Source organism: Cyphomyrmex costatus, unplaced genomic scaffold (assembly GCF_001594065.2).
Source record: "Cyphomyrmex costatus isolate MS0001 unplaced genomic scaffold, Ccosl1.0 scaffold123, whole genome shotgun sequence".
NCBI lineage: Eukaryota > Metazoa > Arthropoda > Insecta > Hymenoptera > Formicidae > Cyphomyrmex > Cyphomyrmex costatus.
The window spans coordinates 3,612,710-3,639,136 of record NW_017275207.1 but is presented as its reverse complement, the minus strand read 5'-3'; the positions used below and the strand labels follow the sequence as shown (position 1 = coordinate 3,639,136).

The window sequence follows — 26,427 nt, the reverse complement described above, 5'->3', positions numbered from 1 at the left end:
AAAAATAAAAAAAAAGCAGATAAAGAAATACGAAGTAGAGACGCGAGTTCTCTTTCAATTTTGTAAATGTTTTTGTGGTTTGTTTGTTCATCTTGCGAAATTGTCGATTGTTTCTGCGATCGATTCCATGTATTCCGTTGAATAGAGAGACATGACGTAGTGTTACTGCTAACGGTTCCGAAAAACGTCGAAAAACAGGCACCTGGTTGAATGAAGCTAGAAAAATGCTCGTCAAAACTGAAATTTCTGCAGTTTTTTCAGGCGTGAACTGTGGAACGTCATAAAATATTTCGATCCTGGATTGCACGATTCAGCTATACCTGTACTACCGAATATAGTTGAAATTTTCAGTTCTTCTACTCAACAAATAGCATTTTAGCGCTTCAAATTTTGCGAGCTATAGTAATAGGTAGCAATCTGATAGCCTATGGAAAGTCGCATAGATTGCATATTCAAATGTATACGAGATATCGAAATAATATATTGAAAAATGCGTGTTTTATCGCGAATACATACATTATTATTTCATAATAAAAGCTCTTACAATTACAGATTAGTTAATTATTTTAATTAATTATAGCAATGCAAGTTTGATATTTGTGATAAAATACATTAATACATGTTTTTTTAACAATATCATCGAGAAATCTCTTCGCTATTAATATAGCAAATATCTTATTGTAATATTATTCTTTCATTTGTTAAAATCTATACATAATTATAAATTTCAAAGTAACAAAATAATTTATTATTTCACTTCAAGATAGCAAAATAACATTTACATTTACATTTTGACACTCTGTATGCTGAATTATTTTTTTACATAATTCATTCACATATAAAGTATATTCTGAATGAAATATTAATAATAACTTGATATCTGAAAAAGCATGGATTTATGCACGCACACACAGACCGTGATTTTCTGTATAAATCACCATATACACACACACATATAAAATTGATTTCTGTTATGTGATTCGTCATTTTTTTCTACGCACAAATACATTAGATACTTACTCTTGATTTGTTGTTTTGGAAGATACAGCAATTAAGGGTCGCAAAAAGGGAATCAGATAGCGCATTAAATTAAGCACTTAATTCCGTTTCTTCGAGATCTTCACCACAATGGTGAATAAAAATGCCGACACAGAGAGCACGTGCATGTGGATAGCATACTTTTCTTCTTAACTTGTCTTTTTTGCTCAGGACCGACCTTCGCTATTAAGGACAATTGTGGCGCAAGTACAGGAATGCAGATGAGGTATACCGCGGCAAAAGGGATCAAATAAAAATGTAGCAATGAGAAAAAGAGAGAGAGAGAGAGAGAGAGAGAAATTAAAATCGCGTACGTGAAGTATGTTAAAAAAAAAATTTTTAAGACATTATCAAACGAAAAATATATATTACGCAACTTCATTTCTTTATAGTTAGCAGTTTATTGAAAGCTAATTCTTGTAAATACTGACCAAGTATAATAATACATTTAATGGTTGGTATGTTTCGGATTTTTTGCCTTTTACTAGTTTTTATTTTTATCTTCCAAAATCGTACATGTAAGTATACTAAATAATAAGAACTTAATCTTCAGGATAGTTTAATTTAAATTAATTTTAACATAATTGTTATTTATGAATTATTAGAAATAATACGTTCCGTGATCCACACATAGATCAACTTTATGTAATTTATCTACCACACTACGTAGGTCACCAAAAAATTACAGAAAATATTATTGTAGAAAAAAATATCGACCTATAATGTACGTAATGCAAAACAAAGCAAAACTACTTTTCATATCAGTTTTATTAAATATTTATTTAATAAAACTGATATTTGATAAAATTATTTCATAAAATTCACGTTTTATGTAAACGTTTATTTAAAATTATTTAATTAATAAATTTCATAAAAATTTTGAAATTATATTAGAGTAACATATCGATGTTTTATATTGAAACAGGCTAAACATAGAGTTTATTAAGATAATCACTATAAAATGTTGCAACTTTTATCGCATAATTTTTTGTGTTTATTCGTGCCTAATTTATTACTAACATTTTTTTTTTAATTTTTATATGAAGCATAAAATTAATAATTACAAAAATATAGATAATATTCGATATTGCAGATAGAAAAACTGATTGTAATGCCACATAGATTATTATTGCACCGTATATCATAATTATGTAATTACTATGTTTCTCTTTATAGTCGAAACATTTTTCGGTTTGATTGGAAAGTTTATCCGGTGATTTAAACGACACTAGACATATTAATATAAAAAAGTATTAATATACGTATATGTGCATTGTATCAAAAAACATCTAGTGATACTATAGTTAAAATTCGTAATCATCGAGAATTCAAATTTACGGAATTGAATTATGATGTAATAGAGAGTATTATGTGATGCATCACAGAGCATTAAAGTTATGACTATAAAAATTCAGTGTGAAAATCTTGATATTGTTATTCGTAATTTGTCACTTAATAGATCGTATAACTACAGCCGTACGATGTCAGTTTTGTCAGGCACAACTGTTGCGACGATATTTTTCTCTATACGATATCACGAACATAAAAAAATTTATATGATTGGAGCCAACTGTGAACAAACCTTTTATGTTTCATAAATACGTACCGTGCCACAGTATTTCAGCAAGGAATTTATTGCCTTTAGCAGAAATTCTATAAACTGCATTGAATGCATGTGTCGATATCAACAATAAAGAAAAGTGTCGTTCTAGAGTTTGATATTGCATATATGACCGTTCGGATAAATGTCATCTTTCATCAGATATACATATATAATCAAGAATCACTGTTTTTTTTACAAAGGCTTGAAAGTATAAGATATTGATATCTCCGGAAAAGGTCTAAAAAAATTTAGTTTTCATTAAATAAGTTCATCTCCACTTAGTTCTGAATTCACATACTGGTCAATTTTCATTTATCATTAGATAAAAGTAACTTTGAAATAATCCAATTTCTGAAATACACAGAAAAATTTTTCATGTATAGCTACATATGTACGTTTGAATTTTCCTGCAATGTCAATTTGTAACAAAAAAATGATGCGTATCTTGACTTGTGTGTTAAAATGTTAGTTACGTAGTCAATATGAGGTCAATGTAAAATAGTATAGCAATATTCAACTGTTGTTTTTTCACTGATGAAATCGCGCTTCGCAAAACCTGTTCGCCGCAAAAGCTGTTGTTTGTTACAAAAACATGAAAATTGCCAGGTAGTAGGTAGCTTTCGTTCAATCAAGCGCTGTTAGTTGGGAAATCGAAAATTTGAGAAATTGAACAAGTTGAAAAGGAAGTAACTTTGTTATTTGTATATAATTGAATGTTTAATTTAAAGACTAATTTTAAATATATATTTATATATAATACAATATATTACATGTTAAAGGGTGCCATAGAAATTGAAAGTAGGTATTTATTTCAATTATTTTATATGTATATATGTATATCCAAATGTTTATGTATATACATAAATTATATTTTTCTCATATTATTAAACAACTGATCGAATAATTTTTAAATATATTTTTATATTTTATTAAGGCAGCAATTTTCTAATGGAAAAAATTGTTCTTTTAGTGTTCTTTATAATGTTTACATATATAGTCTTATATAAACAATCGTAAATATAGCCCTGATATTACTAATTAACGATAAATTAGCTTCTTTAAAAAAAAAAAACTTGGTTTTTAAAGCATATTATTTCATTATTATTTGCACGATAATTCACATTTCAATAAAAATTTATGTAAATATTTTTAATATTATTTATTATTCTTTACAGTCTCAAATTATTTTCTATTTTTTGGTTTTAATTTATTTATAAAATAAAAAAGAATAGATTTTTAAAAATATATTCATTTCTTTTTAAAAATAATCCAGTTAAAAAATAAAAAATCTGACTTGAAAGATTATAAGTACTATATTTTGTAAGAAATATTTTAATCCTTTAGATTAGATTATTGTATAAACATATTATACATATATTGTAAATCATGGAGGCGTGTATGAGTTGTAGGTAGAAATAAATATTGTGACACTATCTTTATATAAAAAAATGAAAATAGAATTTTTTATTAAACATATGTGTTATACAATTACATATATAAAATTACATATATAAAATTCATACTAATTTCTGTAAATAACAAATGTTCTTTAAATAATTTTCTTTAAATAATTCTTAAATATTGCTGTTTTTATGTTGAAGAAAATGTAATTTAATCCCTTAAACAAATGTTTATATTTTCCCAAAGTAGGTATGTATGTTTTTTCTTTATCATGTTCCACATTGCAAAATTTTCAAAATCCGTGATTTTTTTTTAAAGAAAATTAGTTTATTTTAAATCATAATTAGAAACGATTTCAATTTAACTATTATGTTTATTTTATTTGTAATTTGACATTTATTCAACGCAAAGATACTTTATTTATATTGTGTAAAACGAAATTTCTTAGTACTCATTAACAAATCAATCAGAAGGGAAATAAAATATAAAATTATTTATATTTTTATTTTTTTATTGATTCTAATAATTTTATTAACAGAAAACGATATAATAGGAAATTTAAATATAGAACTTCAAATTACACATTTATCGTGAAAGTTTCTACATTATTTTTGGGTAGCCATACATTATTCGAGAATCAATAATGTAATGTTTTCTGCGGAAAAGGAAATCGGAGAAAACAATTCCGTTTTCATCATTGTCGTTAAACCAATACTGCTAATGATTAAAACGTAAATTGTAGTGGACGTTATGCTGTCATTTTACAACAGTACCGAGTTTGCGCGACCAAATCAAGGAAGACGTTACTTTTACTTCTGGTGAATGGGCGTCGTGTTGTAACTCTTCGTCGAGCTAGTGATAGGGCTTGCGTGTATAGCCGGACGTTACTGGAACAACAGTTACCTTGGCGGTGCCTTCTCAGCCGTTTCAGTTGTTAAACTCTCCTCTAGCAACTTTCGCCAGCGCATTTACACGAGCGTGTACACGGACACACACATGCATGCGCATCTCACCCTATATGTAACATCGCGAAACTTTGGTCTCTCTACGGTGATGAAAGTCGGTGGCTAGGAACATGCGCACGATATACAGTGTGTGGCTATAATAACATTACGAGTTACTACCTACGAGACCATGAAAGATTAGGGTAGATATTGGACGTAAAGTCACGATCCACTTCAAAGTGCGCGTGTAATCCACAGATGAAAAACGCAGCGCAACGTGAGATATCGTTAAATAACGAGATATATATATATATATATGTAATTTTAGCCTTTAATAAGATTTGTAATGTTATTTCTGTTATCAACGAAGTTTTAAAGTGAATAAGTTTTCATTGTTTTACAATTTTTCGATATTTTTAAATTTCTTTTATATATATTATGGAAAATGTATTTTATTTAACAATTAAATTATAATTAATATTTTTATATTATCATTGACACAGTAAATACTTTCTTTCTTTTGTATAATCTCTGTTCATATATACTAGAAAAATAATAATAAGAAGACATGTACTAAATTGAAGTACAATATTTAATCTCTGATATGAAGTTGACATATTAACAAAAAAACTGCGTGACAAGTTGATTAATTATATATGTATACTCCTTTCTTTTCTCTAAACAACCTGTTGTTATATACGAACATTCGCATATGTATATTCTCTCTTTAATTATTAATTTAATTTTAGTTTTATAAAAAAAAACTTTTTTACTGGTAGTATATAAAAAAATCTATTGTTCTCTTTAATTATTTCTTATAGAAGAATTTGACTTTGTAAATATAGTATAGACTCATCCTATTCGATTAATCGAAACAACTTTGGTAATGACATTTGTAGCTATCTTTGCACCACGGAATTAGCGAAGTTCGCGAATGGACTTTTTTCAAAGAAAATTCCAGGTCACGGACTAAAAGAGTAACCGGAAATGAGTTTAAGTTAACTATTTAAACGACGAGCAAGGAAAGAAAACCCATTACTTCGAGTTAACAAATTATTAACGAATCACTAATTCAATCGTTCATTTAGACGTTGAAAAATTCTTTGTACATAATAGTTATTTATTCTAAATAACTATTAGTTATTAATTCTAAACATAATTATGTAACATAGTTATTTATACTGAAAATCATTTAAATATAACGATAAGAATAATTAAGACCTAATATTCTAAAGAACTAACTATATTTATTATATTTAGAGATATAATATTATATCTGCTATATCAATATTGCTCTTTCATTAAAGCATTGTTCTAGCAAAATGTTTTTGAGAAATGAATTTATTATTATTTTATCCGAAGTATTTGCTGCGATGGAACCTCTGTAGACCTTGCAAGTAAGTTGCAGAAAGAGATAAAAAAAACTAGGTCGTAACCAACGTAGATTGGTCAAAGTTAATTCTCCGTCACGCAAAAGGTCCCTTCCGGCGTACCGCGGTGGTCATCTTTTTCTCTATTACATCACGTATATAGTGCAACTATGTACACGTGTAGCACATGGCACGTGGTTAACCAGGGTAACTTTGATAACGACATTGGTCACTGGCCACCTTGTCTGTTAGAATTAACAAAGTACACCCGAGAGAAAATTTTCCATTGACCGCGTTATGATACAGTGAGTTTTTCCAGTCAAACAAATTTTAAATAGAACGAAAAAGAGCGATATATTATTAGTTCATCAATAAGGACATGTAAGTAGACAAGGAATGCTCTCAGGAATTCCTCCTGACGCACAGTCGTGAAATGCTTGTAAACGAAGTTGTACCTTCGTGGTATGCCCGACGGTTCGTACCGAGTGACGCCGCTTGGGAACCATTTCACTGTGGATGTGCGAGGACTGGAAATAGAAGCGTGACGATTAGAATTCACTCGGCTTATTGGCCACATGTAATATCAAGTATAAATCACTTCGCTTTAGAATTGACGCGGTTATAGAAATTAAAAATTTTATTAATAAACATATAATATAGACATGTTTAAATATTCTGTTAGTATTAATCTCCAAATACAGGATATGTATATATGTTCTTTTAGTGTATATATGTATATATATAAAATCTCTGAAAGTCGCAATTATATATTCATAGAAAAATGTATATCCATTCCATTATCACTGACCACAGAATTTAATTAGATTATAATTTGAGTAGGAAAGTATTAAAAATTCTATATTAGCAAAGAAAGTCAATATCAGTCAATGTTAGTAAAAAAATTTAAATCATAAATGCTTTAAAAAATAACTATAAAAAAACAAAATAATTTGCAATAGTTTATAATGACTTATGCACTACCATATTTTGCTGCAGTTTAATAACTTTTAATTAATAAGCTCTTAATTAAATAACTTTTAAACGAGTAAATATAGATCTATAGATAAACTTTTACTCGCGAATATTTAGATTTTTAATTTTATTTTAGTATATATAAAAAAATTTGTTTTATTTGTGATACTATTTTCTTTAGTAAATTTTCAAATAAGTACTATTGTTAACACGATTTTATATAATGAGGTAAACAAAAAATTAAATAGTTTTAAACCAATAAGAGAGAATACTCATAATTATATACTCACTCAGACGTACAATAAAATAATTTATAAAATTTTAATATTTTTATATTTTTTGTGGCAATATAGGTATATGTATACATTTAAGAAAAATTGTGACAGAAAGATAAAATTTAATTTCAGCGTTATTTACATAAAAATAAAACATTATATATTATTATAAATAGATATACGTGCCTTCGCACGTATCTATTTATATTTTAATATAATATTTACTAAATATATTAATATCAATAACTAGATCTTCAGAAAGGTATTTCACAATAAAATATTTATTTATTTTAAATATAAGTACACAATAAAACGATTACTATTTCTTTCAGCTAACTCTATTCTAGATTTTTTTTATAAAATTGTATATATGTTAATATTTTCAATCTTGCTCAGTAAAAATTTGATTGAAGGACAATTTTCTTTAAAAAAATGGGATTTAAAATAATAAATCTATTTGTTGAAATGCTTTTTCTTTCTCTTTCTCTCCCTCTTTTTAAATTCTATTACCTCTGAAGTATCAAATTGAAATTAAATTATGAAATGATTTGTTTATTTTATTAAAAAAGTTTATCCTTTAACATTGAAACGTATGATGCTGTTATTAGTTTAGTTTTTCATATATATTCAAAATTTGATAATTTTCAAGAATATTTTCTATATACACATTTACTATTACGAGCGCCTGTACGCGTGCGATAGGTGAATCAATTTTCTTCTCAACTTACATCCTTTCGCCTTTCCAAGGAATTCGTTCGACCGGTATTCCTAGGTGAATCCGGAGGATTCTTAGTGCCGCAAAATGCGGATAAAAGTAGTCTAGCGACTACTCTACAACAAAAATCTTCACAAAATACTCGGCCGGACCGTAGCAATAAAACACGCTCGCGAGAGAATAACCTTGCGAGAAAGTTTCAGTTTGCTTCCAACTACTTCGTCCTCGGGTCGTAGTCCCAGGAGAAAAGGACACTGGTAAACTTCTTGGCAAGCATACACATTTGACACGTAAAATCGTGTAAAACGTCTTCGTTATGTTCTTTTGTATACGTTTATTATATTCATATAACGTTGTTATATCTGTGAATTTTTTAGATTTTTATGTCTAAAAAGAATAGAATATGTTTTGTCGTATTTTATATTGCAAGAGCGTGTCTTATAGTAGTATAATAAAAAGTAAACTTAATTTGATTAAAATTTTGATTGAAGAAAAAGAGAAGGAAAGAGAGAACTAATTTTTAAAGATAGATTAAAAATGCTCTATTTTTTGCAGCATAATATAATAATACGTAATATATTATAAAAAATTTATATTTTTTAGTTCTATCTACAAAATATTTTGTATTTACAATTTTATAGAGATTTCAAAATTTATGATTTAATTATATAAAATAAAAAAGAGTTAATATTTGATTTAGACGATCAGGATATTATTTAATATAAGTTAAATAATTTGAAGCCAAGAAAAGTTATTCGAAGCATTCTTACGATATGAGACATACCTATATCTCACATATTTCAATATAATCGATAATGCACTATATTGTTGATCATGACAATGATCGCATGGGCGTTTTGAAAGTTAAATTTGTTTTATAAAAAGTTGAGCTTTTTTCTATAAACCATAAAACTTAAAAGGTTACAGTAAAAAATAATAGTATTGCAAAATAGTAAACGAAAAATGTTTATAGACATAAAATTAAATCCAAGATTCCTTATAATTCATTAGTTTTAACAATTCTAGAATATAATTGATTAGAGTAGAACGATAATTATAATAATTCAAACAGTCTAATCTAATTAATCAATCTATGTATTTCTTTCTATTTTTCATCGACAAGAATGACATTATTATACTTGTTAAAATGAGAAAAACTTTTTTACAACTTTTTTGTAAAACCGTTTATAGATCAGATAAAATGTAGTCTTGTTACAGATATTAACGAATGTAGCTATTCTAAACAGCTGAAGGCGTCTTGTTAAAAGAAAAGCATCTCGAATAATAATAGTAGACATAATTGATGTAATAAATGTAACTTATACAGTTTCTATTTTATTGATGATATTATTTCTCTTTGAATATTTTCTTTATGAAGTTCAGACAGGAGGAAACTATAATTATAAATTTAACACATTTAATTGAACTATGTAAGATAATGACAATATATATATATATATACACATATATGTGTGTGTGTGTGTGTGTGTGTGTGCGTGTATATACAATATATATATTTAGGGATAATTGTAAAATATTCGAATTTTTATATTCCAAAAAGCTGAATTTTAAAACAATATAATGTTTCCCATAAGATCGTTATGTGACTACCAAACAATTTGGAAATAAGGTTCCAAAACGGTCAAGCTATTGTAGATCTTTAATGCTAAAATAATTATGTGTGAATTTACATGCTACATATATGTATGTAGTCTTTTTTAATGTATTATATATATTATCTATTTATTTATAATATTTACATTTTTAAGCAAAACTTTTAGTTTGATAAAGAGATATAGATTAAAATTACCTTTAAACTAATTAAATAATATATTAATTATGTAATTACATAATTAATATTATTTAATAATATTACATAATTAATACTCGTATGTATGTAACTAGTCTAATAATTGGAATACCTTCTTATACTTATTTGTTACGAAGTAATATATCGCAAAATTACTTTGGATAAAGATAAATTACACAAAGAGAAATAAATGACCATGATTAAAATTTTCCACGCTTGTTTACATTTGTGCTTAATTATACTGACACGTTTTCTTCCAGGCTAAACTAAATTAATAAAATTGTAGAAATAATCATTGCATCGCGTAACATTATTTAAATTTTGTCAACGCACTTTTGTGTGCGAATGCATTGTCATTCTACTCAAGAAAAAAACGGAACATTTTATGGTTATTTGTGCATCCGACTTGTCGCGATATATTCATTATCATCTTGTGGAATTTTTCCACTCGAAATGGTTGTATACGCGAGCAACGAAATTAGTTTCTTCACTTTGTTCTAGTGCCTTCTGGAAAACTACAAAATGATAATAACTAGCCGTGACGCAAATTCAGCATTACATTTATACAATTAGAAGACGCGTAGCGTCGACAAAATTCTTTTCCTACATGTTAACATCAATAATTAATATAAAAATATAGCGTAACTAGGTTTTTCAAGTTTATTTTCCAAGTTAGAAAGTTTAGGATAAACATTTATATCTATATATAAACTTAGTTCTTTATGTTTGCAATTGCATTAATAATTGAAAAAGTATAGAGGATTGGAAAAAGGAGTTTAATTGTTTTTAAAAAACCAAGTTTAATTTTTGAAGTAATTAGAAATAATTAAAACATCATTTTAAAGAGTATCAATTCGTTAATTATCTTACTTAGATTTTAAAGAAATAAGAGGAAAGAAAAATTTATACCCTTTATACTCAAAATTTAATTTAATATTTTAATTGTGAGTGTATATAATTGTAATGAGAGTGAGTAGCATTTTATTACAATTTTTATCAAATAAAATTGATTCATTCGGATTTAATCATGTATTTTCAGACTTCTAAGCTTTTCTGTTAATTATAAATTAGAGTAATTGTATATAATACTATTATATATAACCATAGTTATATATGATATACAATTTTTGACAAGTGTTTAAAACGAATAACTAATTCTGAAGTAATTGTGATAGAACTTTATTCGCAACAGAGTGCAAGAATGTAATATCACGGATTTTCATTTTACGACAAAATGCAGTTTATTGCTGCGAGATATTAAATGACGTTGTTCTCATTGCATAATTTCCAAGACCCATAGTGTAAAATATCCAAAAAATATATTGCAGTTATCGGGAGAAAAATCAAGAATATAAATGATCGGGTTTTTTCGCCGAATTATCTATTGTTCAAGAGTCACAGGAGATATGCGCGCTTTTAATTGGACGCGCCGCTTCATTTAATTGAAAAAACAGGAGATAAGCTCAGAAACCGTAAACAAGGCGTTGTATTATCGAGAACGCGGACGCGCGGCGGGCTGCATGGACGGCACTGCGGCTGCTGTATGCGGAACTTTTTTATGCGTCTTATCCGATGTGGTGCATTCATTGCACCCCGCGGAATACACCTTCGGAGTATAAATATACGCGCGAGCTGCAACGGCGAAATTAGTTCTCTTGAGCGAGTCGAATTTCGTCTACTTCTTGTCCTGCATTGCACCGCCTCTTTTCTGCACTAACTTGTGTAACAGAGACGGGAGAGGCAATCGTGGTGTCTTTAATTAAAGATCTCATTTCAAGCGTTCTCCTTACAAACCGTATTATAGGTCGCCAGATATATTACTAGAGGAACGCTTGATAGAAAATGGACGCTCATTAATGAGACAAACAGCATTGGAAGATATTTAATTTCTTTAAAATTTTAATATGCGTTAATAAATTTGCTATTTGTTAAAGGTTCATTTAATCAATGTATACGAGTTACCAATACATTGTGGTTAAATAGGACTGTGAATAATCATACACCATATAAAAGCTGCATCTTATGCGAGTTATTGACAAAAATCATGAATTATTATTAATGTTTCCTTTGCATGATGATTATATCTTTATATAATTTTTAAGAAGAGAATGTCTGTTAAAATTACTATATCTAAAAAAAAACTTTCAAATATAATAATAAAGATAAACTGACTTCTCTTTTTATAAAATATTTTAAATTAATTTTATTATGTAGTATCTCGTGTAAAAAATTTATTAGTTTTACCATTGTAAAATGAGAAAATGAAAGGCCTGTAGATCTAGTACGGTTATTGATTAGCTAATATCGGAATTGCGCGGTAAATGGCACTTCGATATTAATGCATAGGACGCGTGAGCGATATTCACGTTAATTACTTATCAATTTGTAATTAGGGATTATGGATTAAGGTGAGGATTTGGGTAATACAGCTAGAGAGAATACACCATGATGTCGTGCACGACACAACATAAAAGCACGTAAACTTTGAAATATTTCAAACGGCGCGGTAACGTTAATCTGCCATAAGCAGATTAGCTACGTAATGAGCTCATCAACGTAATCGCATTTTTATATCCATATTTCATACTTATCTCTAACTCGCATTTTTATCTTCTTACTTCTCTTATACGCATAATATTTTACTATTATCGTTGGTAGATGGTTAGATAACTATAGGTGGCTGATTATTATTACACATGTGTATCATTATTAGTAATAGTCATTATACAAATATTATTATTAATAGTCTTTAATTATATTAGTCTTTGTATGTTTAATATTATAAATATAAAGTAGAATATAATTAATGATATAATTGAAAAGGAAGAAATGACTGTTTATATAAAAATAAACAAAAAATGTAATAAAACTTTTTGTACGCATTATTTTAAAAAACTAATTTTGAAAATGGGGGGGGGAGCACATTCAAAAATATTTTATTGTATTTCTTGTTTGTTTTTACATAAAGGAGTAATTTTCTCTCTTTTTGATTGTATTATGAATTATGTCCTAATTTGTCATATTTAGATACAAATATTAATTAGATTATTAATCACAATATTCGCACAATATTATTACTAATAATAATATAATACATATATAATGATATTAGCCATCTAGCTATCTAATAGTGTTGTCATACCACTAATTATGATCTGTCATGTCTATAATGCTTGTATCGGACCTCAAAAATTACACAAATAAAGAGAATAGTAGAATAGAGATAAATATAAAATATGAATATAAAAAGATGATTACATTGAGGGATTTATTACGTGGCTAATCTGCTTGACGCAGATTAACGTTATCATGCCATTTAAAATATTTTAAAGTTACGTGCTACCATATTGTGTTATGCACAGGTATTGTAGGATGGTTCGTTTTGATTGTATTATTCCTTAATCTATATGGACGTAGATTTTTTTAATCCGTAATCCTACAAAAATTGATATTTAAAATTTTTTTTCTTATTGATTTTAAGTTTTTTTCTCTTATCTAATATTTAAGTAATATAAGTATTGAAATTTTTTATAATTATGTATTTTTATATTATGCGTTAATATTATGTTTGTAAATCTATTTTAATAACATTTTAATAGTGTTACTTATGTATTTATAAACGTTGCGTTTTTCTTAATTTTTAAATTAGTTATGTGGAAAGTATTATTAAATTAAATAAGTTAGCAATTATATTTTTTATCCAAATAAAGGTAGTTTTTTTCCTTCTTTAAGAAAAATTCAGTTTATTAATTTAATACGTTCTGCATTTATTTCTTTATTAATTTTAAAAATTGTACTATTATAAGGATAGATTAATAAATAACACATAGTTTATGCGAGCGTTTAAAATGCGCAAAGGAAAATTGCCAATGACTATATTCGAAAGACCAATTAACCAAATTGAGTACACACGAGTCGTAGATAATCGACGTCTTATATCGCGCCTTAATTATTTCGCACTGCAGTAAAATCGAGATACCGTTAATCCTGAAAATGTACGCTCGCTCCGTCGTAAATGTAACGTAGTGTGTTGTAATGAGCACTCGGCGCGCGCGAATCGATATCACGTTAATTTCAGAATATCGTGGCTCCGAAACTGCGACTTCAGCGATAGCCGACTCGGATTTCTCAACAAACTTTCTGCGCGGTGAGCGAGAGAACGCCCTGGCGGAGCGGGTTAAATTTGCGAGCTATTAAAGCGACGTTAGCAAGACGACATTACCAAGGCAGTATCCCATAGATGCTGCTTGGTATTGCAAACTCTGTCCCATGGTGTTGTTGTAACAACTGAAGAGAAGCATTAAAATCACGAAATAACGCTCGAAACTTATGCGCGAAATTGCGGCTTTGATTTCGCCAAGTATTCAAAACAACATGAAGTTAGATGGACTTGTTACACTTTGTCTCAAGTTTTCGCAAGCTCGAGGGTTACTAAGCTCGACTATAAATTGTGATTATATTTCTCCCTAAATTTTAATGGGTTTCAAGATTTCTATACTAATAAACAATGTTGACGCACAGCTATGTTCTATTATAAAATTAAAATGATAATAAATTTTATAATTGCTTACGTAATATAATAATAATTACAATAATTAATAATCACGTAACGGAATCTTCGTCTCGCAAAGAGCATCTTACAGTACAACGCTAAAAATATTAGTTACTGCATAAATTATTTGCTCTGAGAGATAAGTGCTACGCATCATTAAAATTCACTCTTTTCCTTTTTGTTACGAGTTATAGAACATTTTTTAATTCTTTATTTAATTCTGTATTTTACCATCCTTGCGCGCGCGCGCTTTCACAGAATTAATGAGCCTTTGAAGATGTTGATCTATTTAATATGTAGTCAATATGTACTATTGCTTCGCAGTTTAGAACATTTAAAACGCCATAATTACGTGATATTCTTCGCAATATATTAGATTGATTTAAAGATTTTAATGAAAATTGGCTCATTGCCCTTATTTCATTATATTAGTTGTTTAGAACATTTAGTTTTTTGCAAAATTATTGTTGATTAAAACTTATGTTTCTTCTGATTTTGAGAAAAACTTTACTTTATAGTATAAAAATTTAATATAAGAAGATTTTAATTAATAGTAAAACAGCGCTATTTTTTATTTTTATGAGAAACGAAGTTTTACAAGTAGTTTTACAAGTTTAGATTTACACGCCAATATAATAAGATATTAATTTTGAAAAAATTGGAAAATGTATAAATTCGGTATTAGGAAAATTAATTAATATTAGAAGACACACGGTGTCTCTGTGCTAAAAGTACGCGTCGTGTCGTAAATATTTTTATACGGTAGAAGAGAATTTATAATTTCGATTTCTAAAATTATTTATCCATGAAAATTGAAGACATTTTTAGTCTTCAGTTTTTCTTATTTGTTTTTCAATGGTACGAAATATCCTTATTTTTCGATAAAAAAAAAATGCAGCGGCATTATCGTTGCATTTTACAATTTCACTTACTCGGAATAGGAGAGCGAATGGCGTACAATTAATCGTAAAGTAAGCGCACGCGCAATTAATTGCCTTGAAGGTTATTACACAACGAATTACATTGGTACGCCGCGGTGCATTACAGTCAGTGTTAATTAGAATATCGAAGCAAAGAGTGGCACCATGGGAATGGTGACGTTATAATGTGGCGTATTTATTTGCACGCCACGAAGATTTGAGTGTTTTTGTTAATTTTCCGAAAAAGTGTTTTGCGACTTTATAATTGTCATCGGCAATAAGTAACTATAAGACTTATTTACCATTTTTACGTGAAATAGAGACACCTTAATTTTTCATTAATTTAATTTATTTAGATTATAGGTAGATTTAGATATATATATATATACATATTAGATATATATATATATACATATTAGATATATATATATATACATATTAGATATATATATATATACATATTAGATATATATATATATACATATTAGATATATATATATATACATATTAGATATATATATATATACATATTAGATATATATATATATACATATTAGATATATATATATATACATATTAGATATATATATATGGATGTAGTGTATATATATATATATATATTTATATATACATACATGCAGAAATATATTTTGTATATATGTATTGTTATGTGTATATAAAATATGTATGTGTATTTAAATTTTAATCATAATATTATATTTTGTATAATTCAATTCTCTCTCTCTCTCTCTCTCTCTCTCTCTCTCTCTCTAATAAGATAGTATGCGTAATTTATACATGTAATTAACTTTAGTGAATATTTAAAAGTACAAGTAATTAATTAAAAATAATCTAAGTTAAAGCATACTTTATGATGTGAGAAATGTATAATCATTGTATATAATGATTAACATATAATAAACATCATCCTCTTTATAAGCATGTATATATATTTATTTTATTTTATTTTAGATTCAGGAATAAAAAATGAGATACTAAGTCAAAAACCGTTTTGCATTATACAAAACAATTCAACTGTGTGCATCTCAGCAATTTGATTCGCCATCTGTATCGTAATTTACATAAGAGTTTCGTAGTTAAACAGCTGAAGTATATAATACTTTCTAAAGTAGCAAAATCGCGAAGCCTCATTTACGATCACCAGATAAAGTAGAGTGATATTAAACACATTTTTCAAATAGGAAAACTGCAAAGAAGATTGTATAATAATTAAACGTTCCAGAAATTCTGGAAGTTAAAGTAAGGAATAATAATAATTGTAAAATATATAAATGATAACATAATTTAAATTATAGAGTATCAAAATTTTATTTTTCAACGAATTAATATATTTTGAGTACACGAACCTCTTCAAAATTTTATTATAAACTTCTATTTTAGTAAAAATAAGATATTGATATAAGAAGAGTATAAAATATAATTATTTTGATAGTTTATTTGTTCCTTACTTAATTATGACAAACAAAATGTTTTTATAAAATTTAGAAAATTTTCCACGGAAATGTTAATTATTTATAAAAGCTGTGAAAGATATCTGCAAAGGGGGCTAGAGAAAACTTTCTGAATTGAAGGATTAAGCAAAATCCAGGTTAATACCTAGTTTACCGTAGAAAGTCCAGATAATAGCAGCACTTTATTTATTCTTTGGAATCTCGTCTATTGGGTGGTAAATGACACCATTCACAGACGATTTGTGATGAAAAATACTCAACCATTCGTGAAGTAATGCTCCATCGTCTTGGTTTATAACTTGGCATTAGGCGTTACGACGGACTTATATTTTTTAGAAATATATGTATATATAGAACATGAAGTTATAAATTATGTGCGATCCATCTGGACTTAACGACTAATGATGGATATATTCACTGGGGAAGTTCCGTCAGTCAGCCGGCTTTACGTTCGTCCGACAGTAATTGCTATTAACTTGAATATCGAACCCGTCGTTGCAACTCCGCTTCGAAGTTCATGCCAAATCGCCTCAACTAAACTACGTTGAGACATCCCACTGGTTATAACTAGGCCGCTGTTCGTGAAAGTGTGGACGGTCCTATAATTATTACACGACGGGCTCGCAAGTGAAGGAGAACTTGGTCTCTCTTGCGCGGCGAGAACTTCTGAACGATATTGATGAGCCGCGGGAGCAGCCTGTTAACGCGATTGTTCAAGTAGTTCGACAAACAATGCCCATCGCGAGCAAGCAAGTGCGAGCAGCATCTTGATTCTCCAATGTACCCATTAGGTGAGCAGCCGTGCTATTTACGAGCATTTAGTCGAATTGTATGAAGTATTAAATGAAACTTAATTTTTATAAATAAGTACATTAAGAATATACGATACATGTGCAATAATTTTTAAAAGATGAGATGCAGCAACATTAATGTTATATAATTGTAGAGATAAATATCTGTAAAAGAGTAAATTTAAAAAATGAAAAATAAAAAATTTTTGTAATTAATGTTTTCGAATATATATGTATATACTTTATTTAGAATTTTATACAAAATTTATTGGAATTTTCTGATTTATTTTAGCAAGAAAGTTTATTTTACTTGTAGTATTTTATTATATATTTAATTAACTTTTGTGTACGCAACCAACTTTACCAACGTTGTTAATCCCTTCCTTACAAAAAAATTTTTTAAAATTTCTAACTGCACCATTTGCTAAAAATTGAGTTAAATAACGATGATCCGGACGTCCCAAGCGAAATTTTAATTTTCAATCCACTTACATGCAAAAATGTACCGTGGTGTGTACTCGGGTACTCGGTTGCGCACACAAAACATAAACTTACTACAATTTTATGTGATAACTGGTTCTCTAAATTATTTTTGACATCTTTATTTGTTTTATTACTTTTTTATTTATTTTTTTTTAATATTTTAAACGGTTTTTTTTTAAAACATTATGTATTTTGTATTACCAAAGATATGCATAAACGTAGGATGTTATCGCATATAAATCATAATTATATACAAGAAATTATAACCTACATTTCTACAATTATAAATAAAATTATCTTCGATAAATAGCAATGATTCTTTTAACAGATTTATAACATCACGTAGCTTAGCTTGTTGAAACTCCCCCTATTTACATGTAACTTATAGCCAATGTTTCCAATACACATTGAAATATGCAAAGTAGTTCAGTTGCATAACATCTGTGAAACTTTGCGCTGACAAGAACAGCTTTTCTCCAACAAACAACTTAACGAGATACTTTCTTGGCCGCTCTTGATTTAAATTATGTACTCTTTCATCCCCATAACGCGTTGTTAAGCTTTATTTGTAAAAGTGATGTTCTTAATTACTTTCGCTCTTATATAAAATATATAAAAGTGAAATTAAAACATAATTTTAAATACACTTTTTAAAAAAAGAAAACATACATTTAAAATTAAAGAATGTAAAATAATCTAGGAAAATATAATAATATAGATCATATTTATTGGATGGATCTTGAATCTTATTTATCTTGGTTTTATTATAAAGTACACACACATTTAAATTCAATTTTATAACATAGGAAAAAAAAAGAAATAAAATAATTTTTTTTATATCTCATACAATAATCTGTATTTCAATTAGGTATGCGACTTTTATTTAAAGGAAGAAGAAATTTAGTATTTATGAAATATTGTGTAATGCAAACTGTGTAATTACAAATATTTTTTAGTAAATAATCCTTAATCTGAAATTTTATGGAGTTTCTTTGGGTCAAATAATATTCAGTATTAACTTGAATTCGTACTTGTGTAAATTACCCAAGATAACTTAATATTGCATAAATGTGTACAGATTAACTCTTCTGATCTGTATAATCCGTATAATCCGAGTACGAGTAAATGATGCGTATAACCAGATATCGTGCGAAAGTTAAAGTAAACGCATGATTTCGATGTTTGCTGTAGAAGATATGTAGTTGATTTAATATTACGATACTTCATACAGAGATAGTACATGGATCAAAGAAAAGACAGAAATCTGAGATCAAAGTTTTCACATTAAATATAAGAATTCTCGAAATTTCACGCGAAGCCGAGCAAAATTATGTAATCATATGTGTGCGAATATTTGACTTCCTCGGTCGGCAAATCTCGTTCCGTCTCGACTCTTAGTAAATGATAGTGCACCATATACATGCATCTGTAATTACGTACGTCTGATTAAACATTATAATTGGCAGTCGGCTGAGACTCGTTAAAATCTCCATCTGCAGCTGTGATAAGCCCGACTGTCGAGTCAGACATCGGTTTGTCACAGTTTCTGATTTAATTGCATGATGATCGCGCGCACTCAAAAGGGCCTAGATAGCTAATACTTTTTTTATTTACAGACTCAGTTATACACAGGGTAATTTACTTAACATTAGGACCTAAAATATCTTCATTATTTTTTGTTATAAAAAAAAAATGTTTTAGAAAATGGAATAATTTTATGGGAAATGTATTTTGGTCATGTTATTTCTTTGCATATAAAAATAGAAATATTAAAAAATCAATAGTTTATACTTTATTCTGGCAAATATTGACATGAAATATAAAATGTCGCATAAATTATTTATTGTTTGGTTACTGTACTTTAATACTTTATGCAAAAAAACATATTGTTGTTTAAAAAAATTATGCAATTTGCACATTTTTTAAAAATATCTTGTTAACTATTGATTTTTTGATATTTCTATTGTAGTATTTTTAAATGCTATAATATTTATTAAAAGATAATTAGAGGAGTGCATGTTAAGTAAAGAAATCTAATTTCGTTTAAAAAAATGGAGGCCACTTTCATATCTTTTTGACGCCACCACTTAAAAGAAAATAACGTGACCAAAATACATCCCTTTTGAAACTGTCCCATTTCCATCTAGAACATTCTATCATATCATAACAAGTAACGGAAATATTTTATGTTTTAATGTTAAGTAACTCACCATGTGCATAATGTATTTGTATAATTCATACAAATTTATAGAAAATTTCATTTATTTAAAGTTGATTATTGAACGTAATTTTATTAAACTTTTTAATATTTGAACTTTTTTATTGATTAAGTTGCTGTGTGTGTGTCAAAGGTAATCAAAAAATAACTGAGTTTCTAGGAGTTTGCGCATAATGATTAAATGAGTTTGGATTCTAAAGTGCTAAAGGTGTTATAATTTTACGGTTGGAAACTTTCTCATGTCCTAAATTATTCAAACGAACATTTCGACTGGTAATTTCAATGTTTGATTTATTGGCGAATATAAACGAAGTTATGTTAATAATTATATGAGTCTCTAGCGAGAATATAGTCATGTTTTGTAGCTTAATTGCGATTATCTACCGAGAACTTTTCACGCGCAACTACTCCAATAGCGTCACAAGAAAGAAATGAATTCTGAGAGGAAGTTTCAATGTGGTATTTGCTAGCTCGTAGCCAAGTTATATTACGGCTTTTCTAGTTTCAAACGACCGCAATTTATGTGTCGTTCATGTGTCAAAAACTTTTAATAACATAGTTTAAATTATTCTGTATATATAGTATATTTCTAATCTTCTAATTATTTGCAATAACTGAAATAATAAATACAGTGAAAATTTCAATATTATGATTCATAACTATGTACATAATATAAAATTATGTTGTTATTTATTTAACATTAGAATTAGAATTTAAATTATTTAAAGTTAAAACAATGTAATATTATTAGAGTTGAACTGTAGGTATACATACAAATGTTTATAGTTAACATGAAATTTAAATATATACTTAAAAATTTTATACTGTGTGCGCGTGTGTATGTATGTAAATAAATTACAACTTATATACAACATGTAAAAATATTCTGTTTTATTGACAATTTGAGTACAACTACATGTCATGATCAATGGGTTTTAAAACCGTCCCATTTTTATTTGCGAAAAATAAATGACGTCTCTCCGTTAACGATTAACGGAAACTGTGTAATAACATGGTGAATTTTGTGTCGATATATCGACAGCACAAAACTGACGGACAGCTATTAAGCAGTTACTCGCGGAAAGCCAGATAAATTATTTTGCGGAAAGTCAAATAAAATGGTTTAAACGTGCTAAATAATATTTTATGAATGTATTATATATATATATATATACATATATATATACACATCCGTAAAAAATAATATGATTGTAAAACTGATATATGCTTTTGTTCATAAGAGAACAATCTTTTGATATAAACAATTAATCTATTATTATGTGTTTAATTAAAGAATTTACTTTTTTGTCTACGTGATTACAATTTAGATCTAATTTATCTTTTGATAAATAGTTATAAAATTATAATTATTTAATTGTTTATATATAAGTAATTAATTGTAATACAACTCTTTCTTATTTTCCAGATTTATCATTAAGTTAAATTATTTTGCATTTTTTTCTTAATCTTTTTCCTTAAATCATTATAAAAATGCTATTCGACATTTTTTATTTTCGATTGATCGTGTATAAAATATGACGTATACTGATGGCTGTATCTATATCAAAAACTTCATTTATTTGTCAACGTCTGAAAGATGAGCAAATCGTGTTTGTTAGAGATGACGGATGCAAATTAGGGAACATGGTTGAGGTCGAGGATAATATTTCTAGAGAAGCGAGCTTAATCACGAGCAGCTCTTTAATAATTGCCTTATCTGCGTAAACGAAATATGCGTTGCGCATACCGGTCGATATTCTTGTACGACTTAATCTTTTCATTTTTTTTATATATTAATAGCATAATATATATACTCGTATATATCAATTTTTCAAAAATTATTCCTATGCTTTAGAAAAAAACAATCAATAAGGTTTGAAAAGTCTTGTACGATACATAAAATATAGGCCTATGGCTATATAACTCAATATATCACGAATAAAAAGAGAAAAAGATATGTCGATAATTAGGTTCCTTAGGAAAGATAAAATTAATTGATTATCAACATCATTTTTACGCGTTGTACTTTCTGTCACATGTATGTTGTGATAAATCCACTTTACGTAATCTAAGTTTATCCAGTCATCCATTAATATAATGAAATTGTAGACAGTTTTTAGACAGCATTTCTGGAAATTAGTTTGTAGAAGAGAATTCTTATGAATTGGTTTAATTCTATATTACTTCGATGTTGTGGAAAATGCTATTATATTAAAATATTATATTAGAATCTTTGAAAATATTATTTAAAAAATTGTTTTTTTGAATCGTATTGTTATTTTTTCGAAACTGAGATCAACAGCATTGATGTGCAATATTTATTTTCTAATTGAAACAAAATTTTATAAAATTATGTAATATTGAATGAGAGAAAGAGGGAAAGTGAATCACCAGAAAATAAACAAAATAGTAGATACTACATGGCATTTTAATTTCTTATTACTCGAGAACTTAATATAAAGTATAGCTTATTATTATAATATATATTATTTATCAGGAGACGCGGTAGTGTCTCCGGCCATGTTCAAAAACTAAGAGACACTACAAGTCTCTTATCCCGAGCCACCAAAGTCCATTTTAGAGAGGTTAATTTTATGTATTAATTTTTATCATTTTATTGAAAAACTCAAAATGTTATAGTGTCCAAATAATTACATAAGAGCTCATGTTAAAAACATATTTCTAATAATTTGTTTATTATACACAAAAAGATCATTATTATTTTATTTCACATTTTCTCGTTTTTTTTATTTCATAGTTTGTAATAAAAGAAAATGTAATATTGCATTTTTACAATAATATATAACGACATGGAAGGTCAGTACTGTAATTAACAGTAGTGTAACTATTGTTACAGTACTCATTACAATCGGCGATTAAAACTTAAGCAGTAGAAGTTACGATATCTACCTTTACTACTTTTTTAGCAACACTTAATGAGAAATTCAATCTTATAACGAACACTTTCATTTTATGACTTTCAAACAAAATGAATTTTGTGTTCTTTAATGATTTCGGTACTTGATCTTGCAAAGATAATTTTATTGCAAAAAATAAGTTTTCATTGTGTTATATTTGAGTTAATCGGAAATATCTATTTTTAGCGAGATGATGCAAATTTAGGAACACTATTTTGAAGGAAAATGTTTTTTTTTTTTAAGAAACAATGCAAATACATAAAGATATATTAAGAATATATTTATATATATTTTACAAAAGTTTTTAAATATTGTATTTTTACTCTTCAGAATCAGAAGAAAAATGTACTCTATTTGTGATCACATACATTACAAGAATTATATTAAAATAAACTTTTTGCCTTTATATATTTCTTATCGAATACGTAATTCTGAGAATTAATTTATATCTTATTACTTAATTAGTTTTTATCATTAATATAAGGATTTCTTTTGTTTGCGTAGTGGAAAGATGAACGAGATGGAGCAGGTTCCTGAGGGTTGAGATTGCGTGAATCCTCGAGATGACCGGTTGGAGAATGCAGCCGACCGCTTCGGTGCTCGGCGTCATCGCCATTGTCTCTGTCATGATTACTGTCACAGCGTCAGGTAAGCGATTCATTGTACAGTTTTTGCTTGACGTTTTTAATTTTAATATAAGTTTATGAAACGCCTGCTAAAACTTAAATAATATACTAATACAATCTAATACAGTACAATAAAAATATTATTGTAACTTAATTTAATTTGTTAACTATATTTTTCTAAAATTACTTTTATATTCGTCTAAAATGATTTTATTTATTATCAATGAAACAGACATAAATAAAAATTAATTAAGAATTAAATGATTTCACTAAATTAATATCAAAGTTTTCGCACTATAAATTTAACCTCTTCACCCGCTGCTTGCGACAATGATACACTTTTGGTTGACTCGTGGCAAAATATTATTGCAAACAAACGGACAATTCGTTTGTCTCAGTTTATCGGGGGATGCGAGAATTTTTAATTAACCTGAATGTCCAACTGTGCCGTAAGCGTCGAGTAACAGCGGAAAACGACCGTGCTTGGCGAAATAAAGATGGCGAAATTCTTTTGTAGCTACCGTGCCAGTTGTTCTATACAGTCTTTATACGAAGATAACCCCACCGGAATTTACTTTCTTGCGCTTCCTAGCAATCACCATTTGGTACGCGAATGCTCTTTCACGCAGTTCCGCGCACCCTACGAAACCTGAAAGTACCGGATAACGAGATTGCGCTTAATGTTGCCAGCATTTTTACAGCTAAAGCCATTATCATTTTTATGAATCATAATAACTTCAATTTTAAGTGATATGTTCTTTTTTGAGAAAGGAACAAACAATATAAGCATCAATCGGTTTAAGTAAATATTATTTTAATACAAAACAGTCATAAACAAGTAAGATTAAAATATGTTCTTTACTTCTTTCTTATTATAGTCGAAGAAAAAAAATAGAAAAACCTCTTACCTTTTGTAAAATTGACTTATAGTATTAATTTGTGTCACAATATAAAAAATTAATATAATTTAATTATATTAATATATTTGCTAGAAACTATAAGCCATCAGAACAAAAGTATCTATATAATATGGAAGATAATATAATTAACGTAAATTATGTACATATGTAACACATACATTTGAAACTACGTAATGTAAGTGACGTCAGGAATAAATATAGTGATAAAGAAATAATTAATGTATTTATTCCATTTTTCTTTAACATCTTAAATTTTATATTGAAAATCAAAATTGTTATAACAAGTTAAACATTATTTTCTGCTGGTAAAATATTACTGCTCGTAAAAATATCTTTTATTTTCAAATCCAGATTTCTGCCCTGCAGACTTACTTTTATTGTAATTCAACCCTTCAAAGGCCGACGTCCATCTGGGACTGCATCTGTCGCGCCCATAGGAATAATCTACGGAATTTCCTTCTTCGCACGTTTCGCGAATTTGTCTATCACACGTGACAAGCGTAAATCCTTGCTGACAAATTGCAGAGCGCAGAGATAGGTGCGCCACGTTACTTCGGCACGTTCGCTCGATCGTAGCGGCCTGAAAACGCGCTCGGTTCGAAGATAGAAAAGGGAATTAGATACGAAATTTGCAGACCCAGCGAATGAAAAATGATACGTTACTTATGCATCGGTTACACAGGCCCGTTCGAAGGCTATCAATCACAAAGAACAAACGCGAAGTGTATTTTCATTTTATGGCGTGGGCTGTGTTTCGCGCCAGGCTAATCGCCGAAATTTCGCGCGAATCACTTCCACTCCTAAAGCAATAGCGCTTTTAAGCTTTGGCCGCCGGTGTACCGTACGATGGCGATCAATCATTCGCACAATTGCTTGTATTCGGGGCGCGAGAGATTGAAGAAAAAGCTTTCCCAGACGGATTGGCAGCAAAACCCGAGACGAGCGAGCGTCTTATCTGTTATCACAGAACGTGTTATTCGGAGCATGTTCACAGAGATCGGACTACCACGAATAGTAATACGTGCAATCCCGACAAAGCAAAGATTAATATGCCAACTTTGATAACACCATCGGAAATTAATCAAACAGAATTGGAATGTGCTGGAATAACAACTTAAATTCTATATTGGTTTTAAAAATATAAGCTTCAAAAATATTTTCTTTTTACTACGTTGTTATGAAATATGGAGTAAATAAATGATGATAAAGTGAATTTTCTATAAGAAAGAATTGTTCAGAAGATTCCTTGAATTCTCACAGAAATCATCGTGCTTCCACCGTTCTATAAATCGTTTTTCAAATATATTTTCTTAAGAACACAGCTTGAGTATATAAAAGCACGAAGTAAATAAATTGTGATAGATTGATTCGTCTGCAAGCAAAAATTGCACGAGAGAAT

The 26,427-nt window shown here is 28.1% G+C and overlaps 1 protein-coding gene across 1 annotated transcript in view; it reads left to right on the top strand.

The window, feature by feature from the left end:
* The first annotated feature begins 24,045 nt into the window (after positions 1–24,045).
* The window catches only part of LOC108780680 (uncharacterized), a 40,718-nt gene continuing 38,336 nt past the window's right edge, over positions 24,046–26,427 (top strand). The window contains exon 1 of the mRNA XM_018548485.1: positions 24,046–24,130. Within this exon, the coding sequence (XP_018403987.1) occupies positions 24,046–24,130 (85 nt within the window). The remainder of the gene's footprint in view (positions 24,131–26,427) is intronic.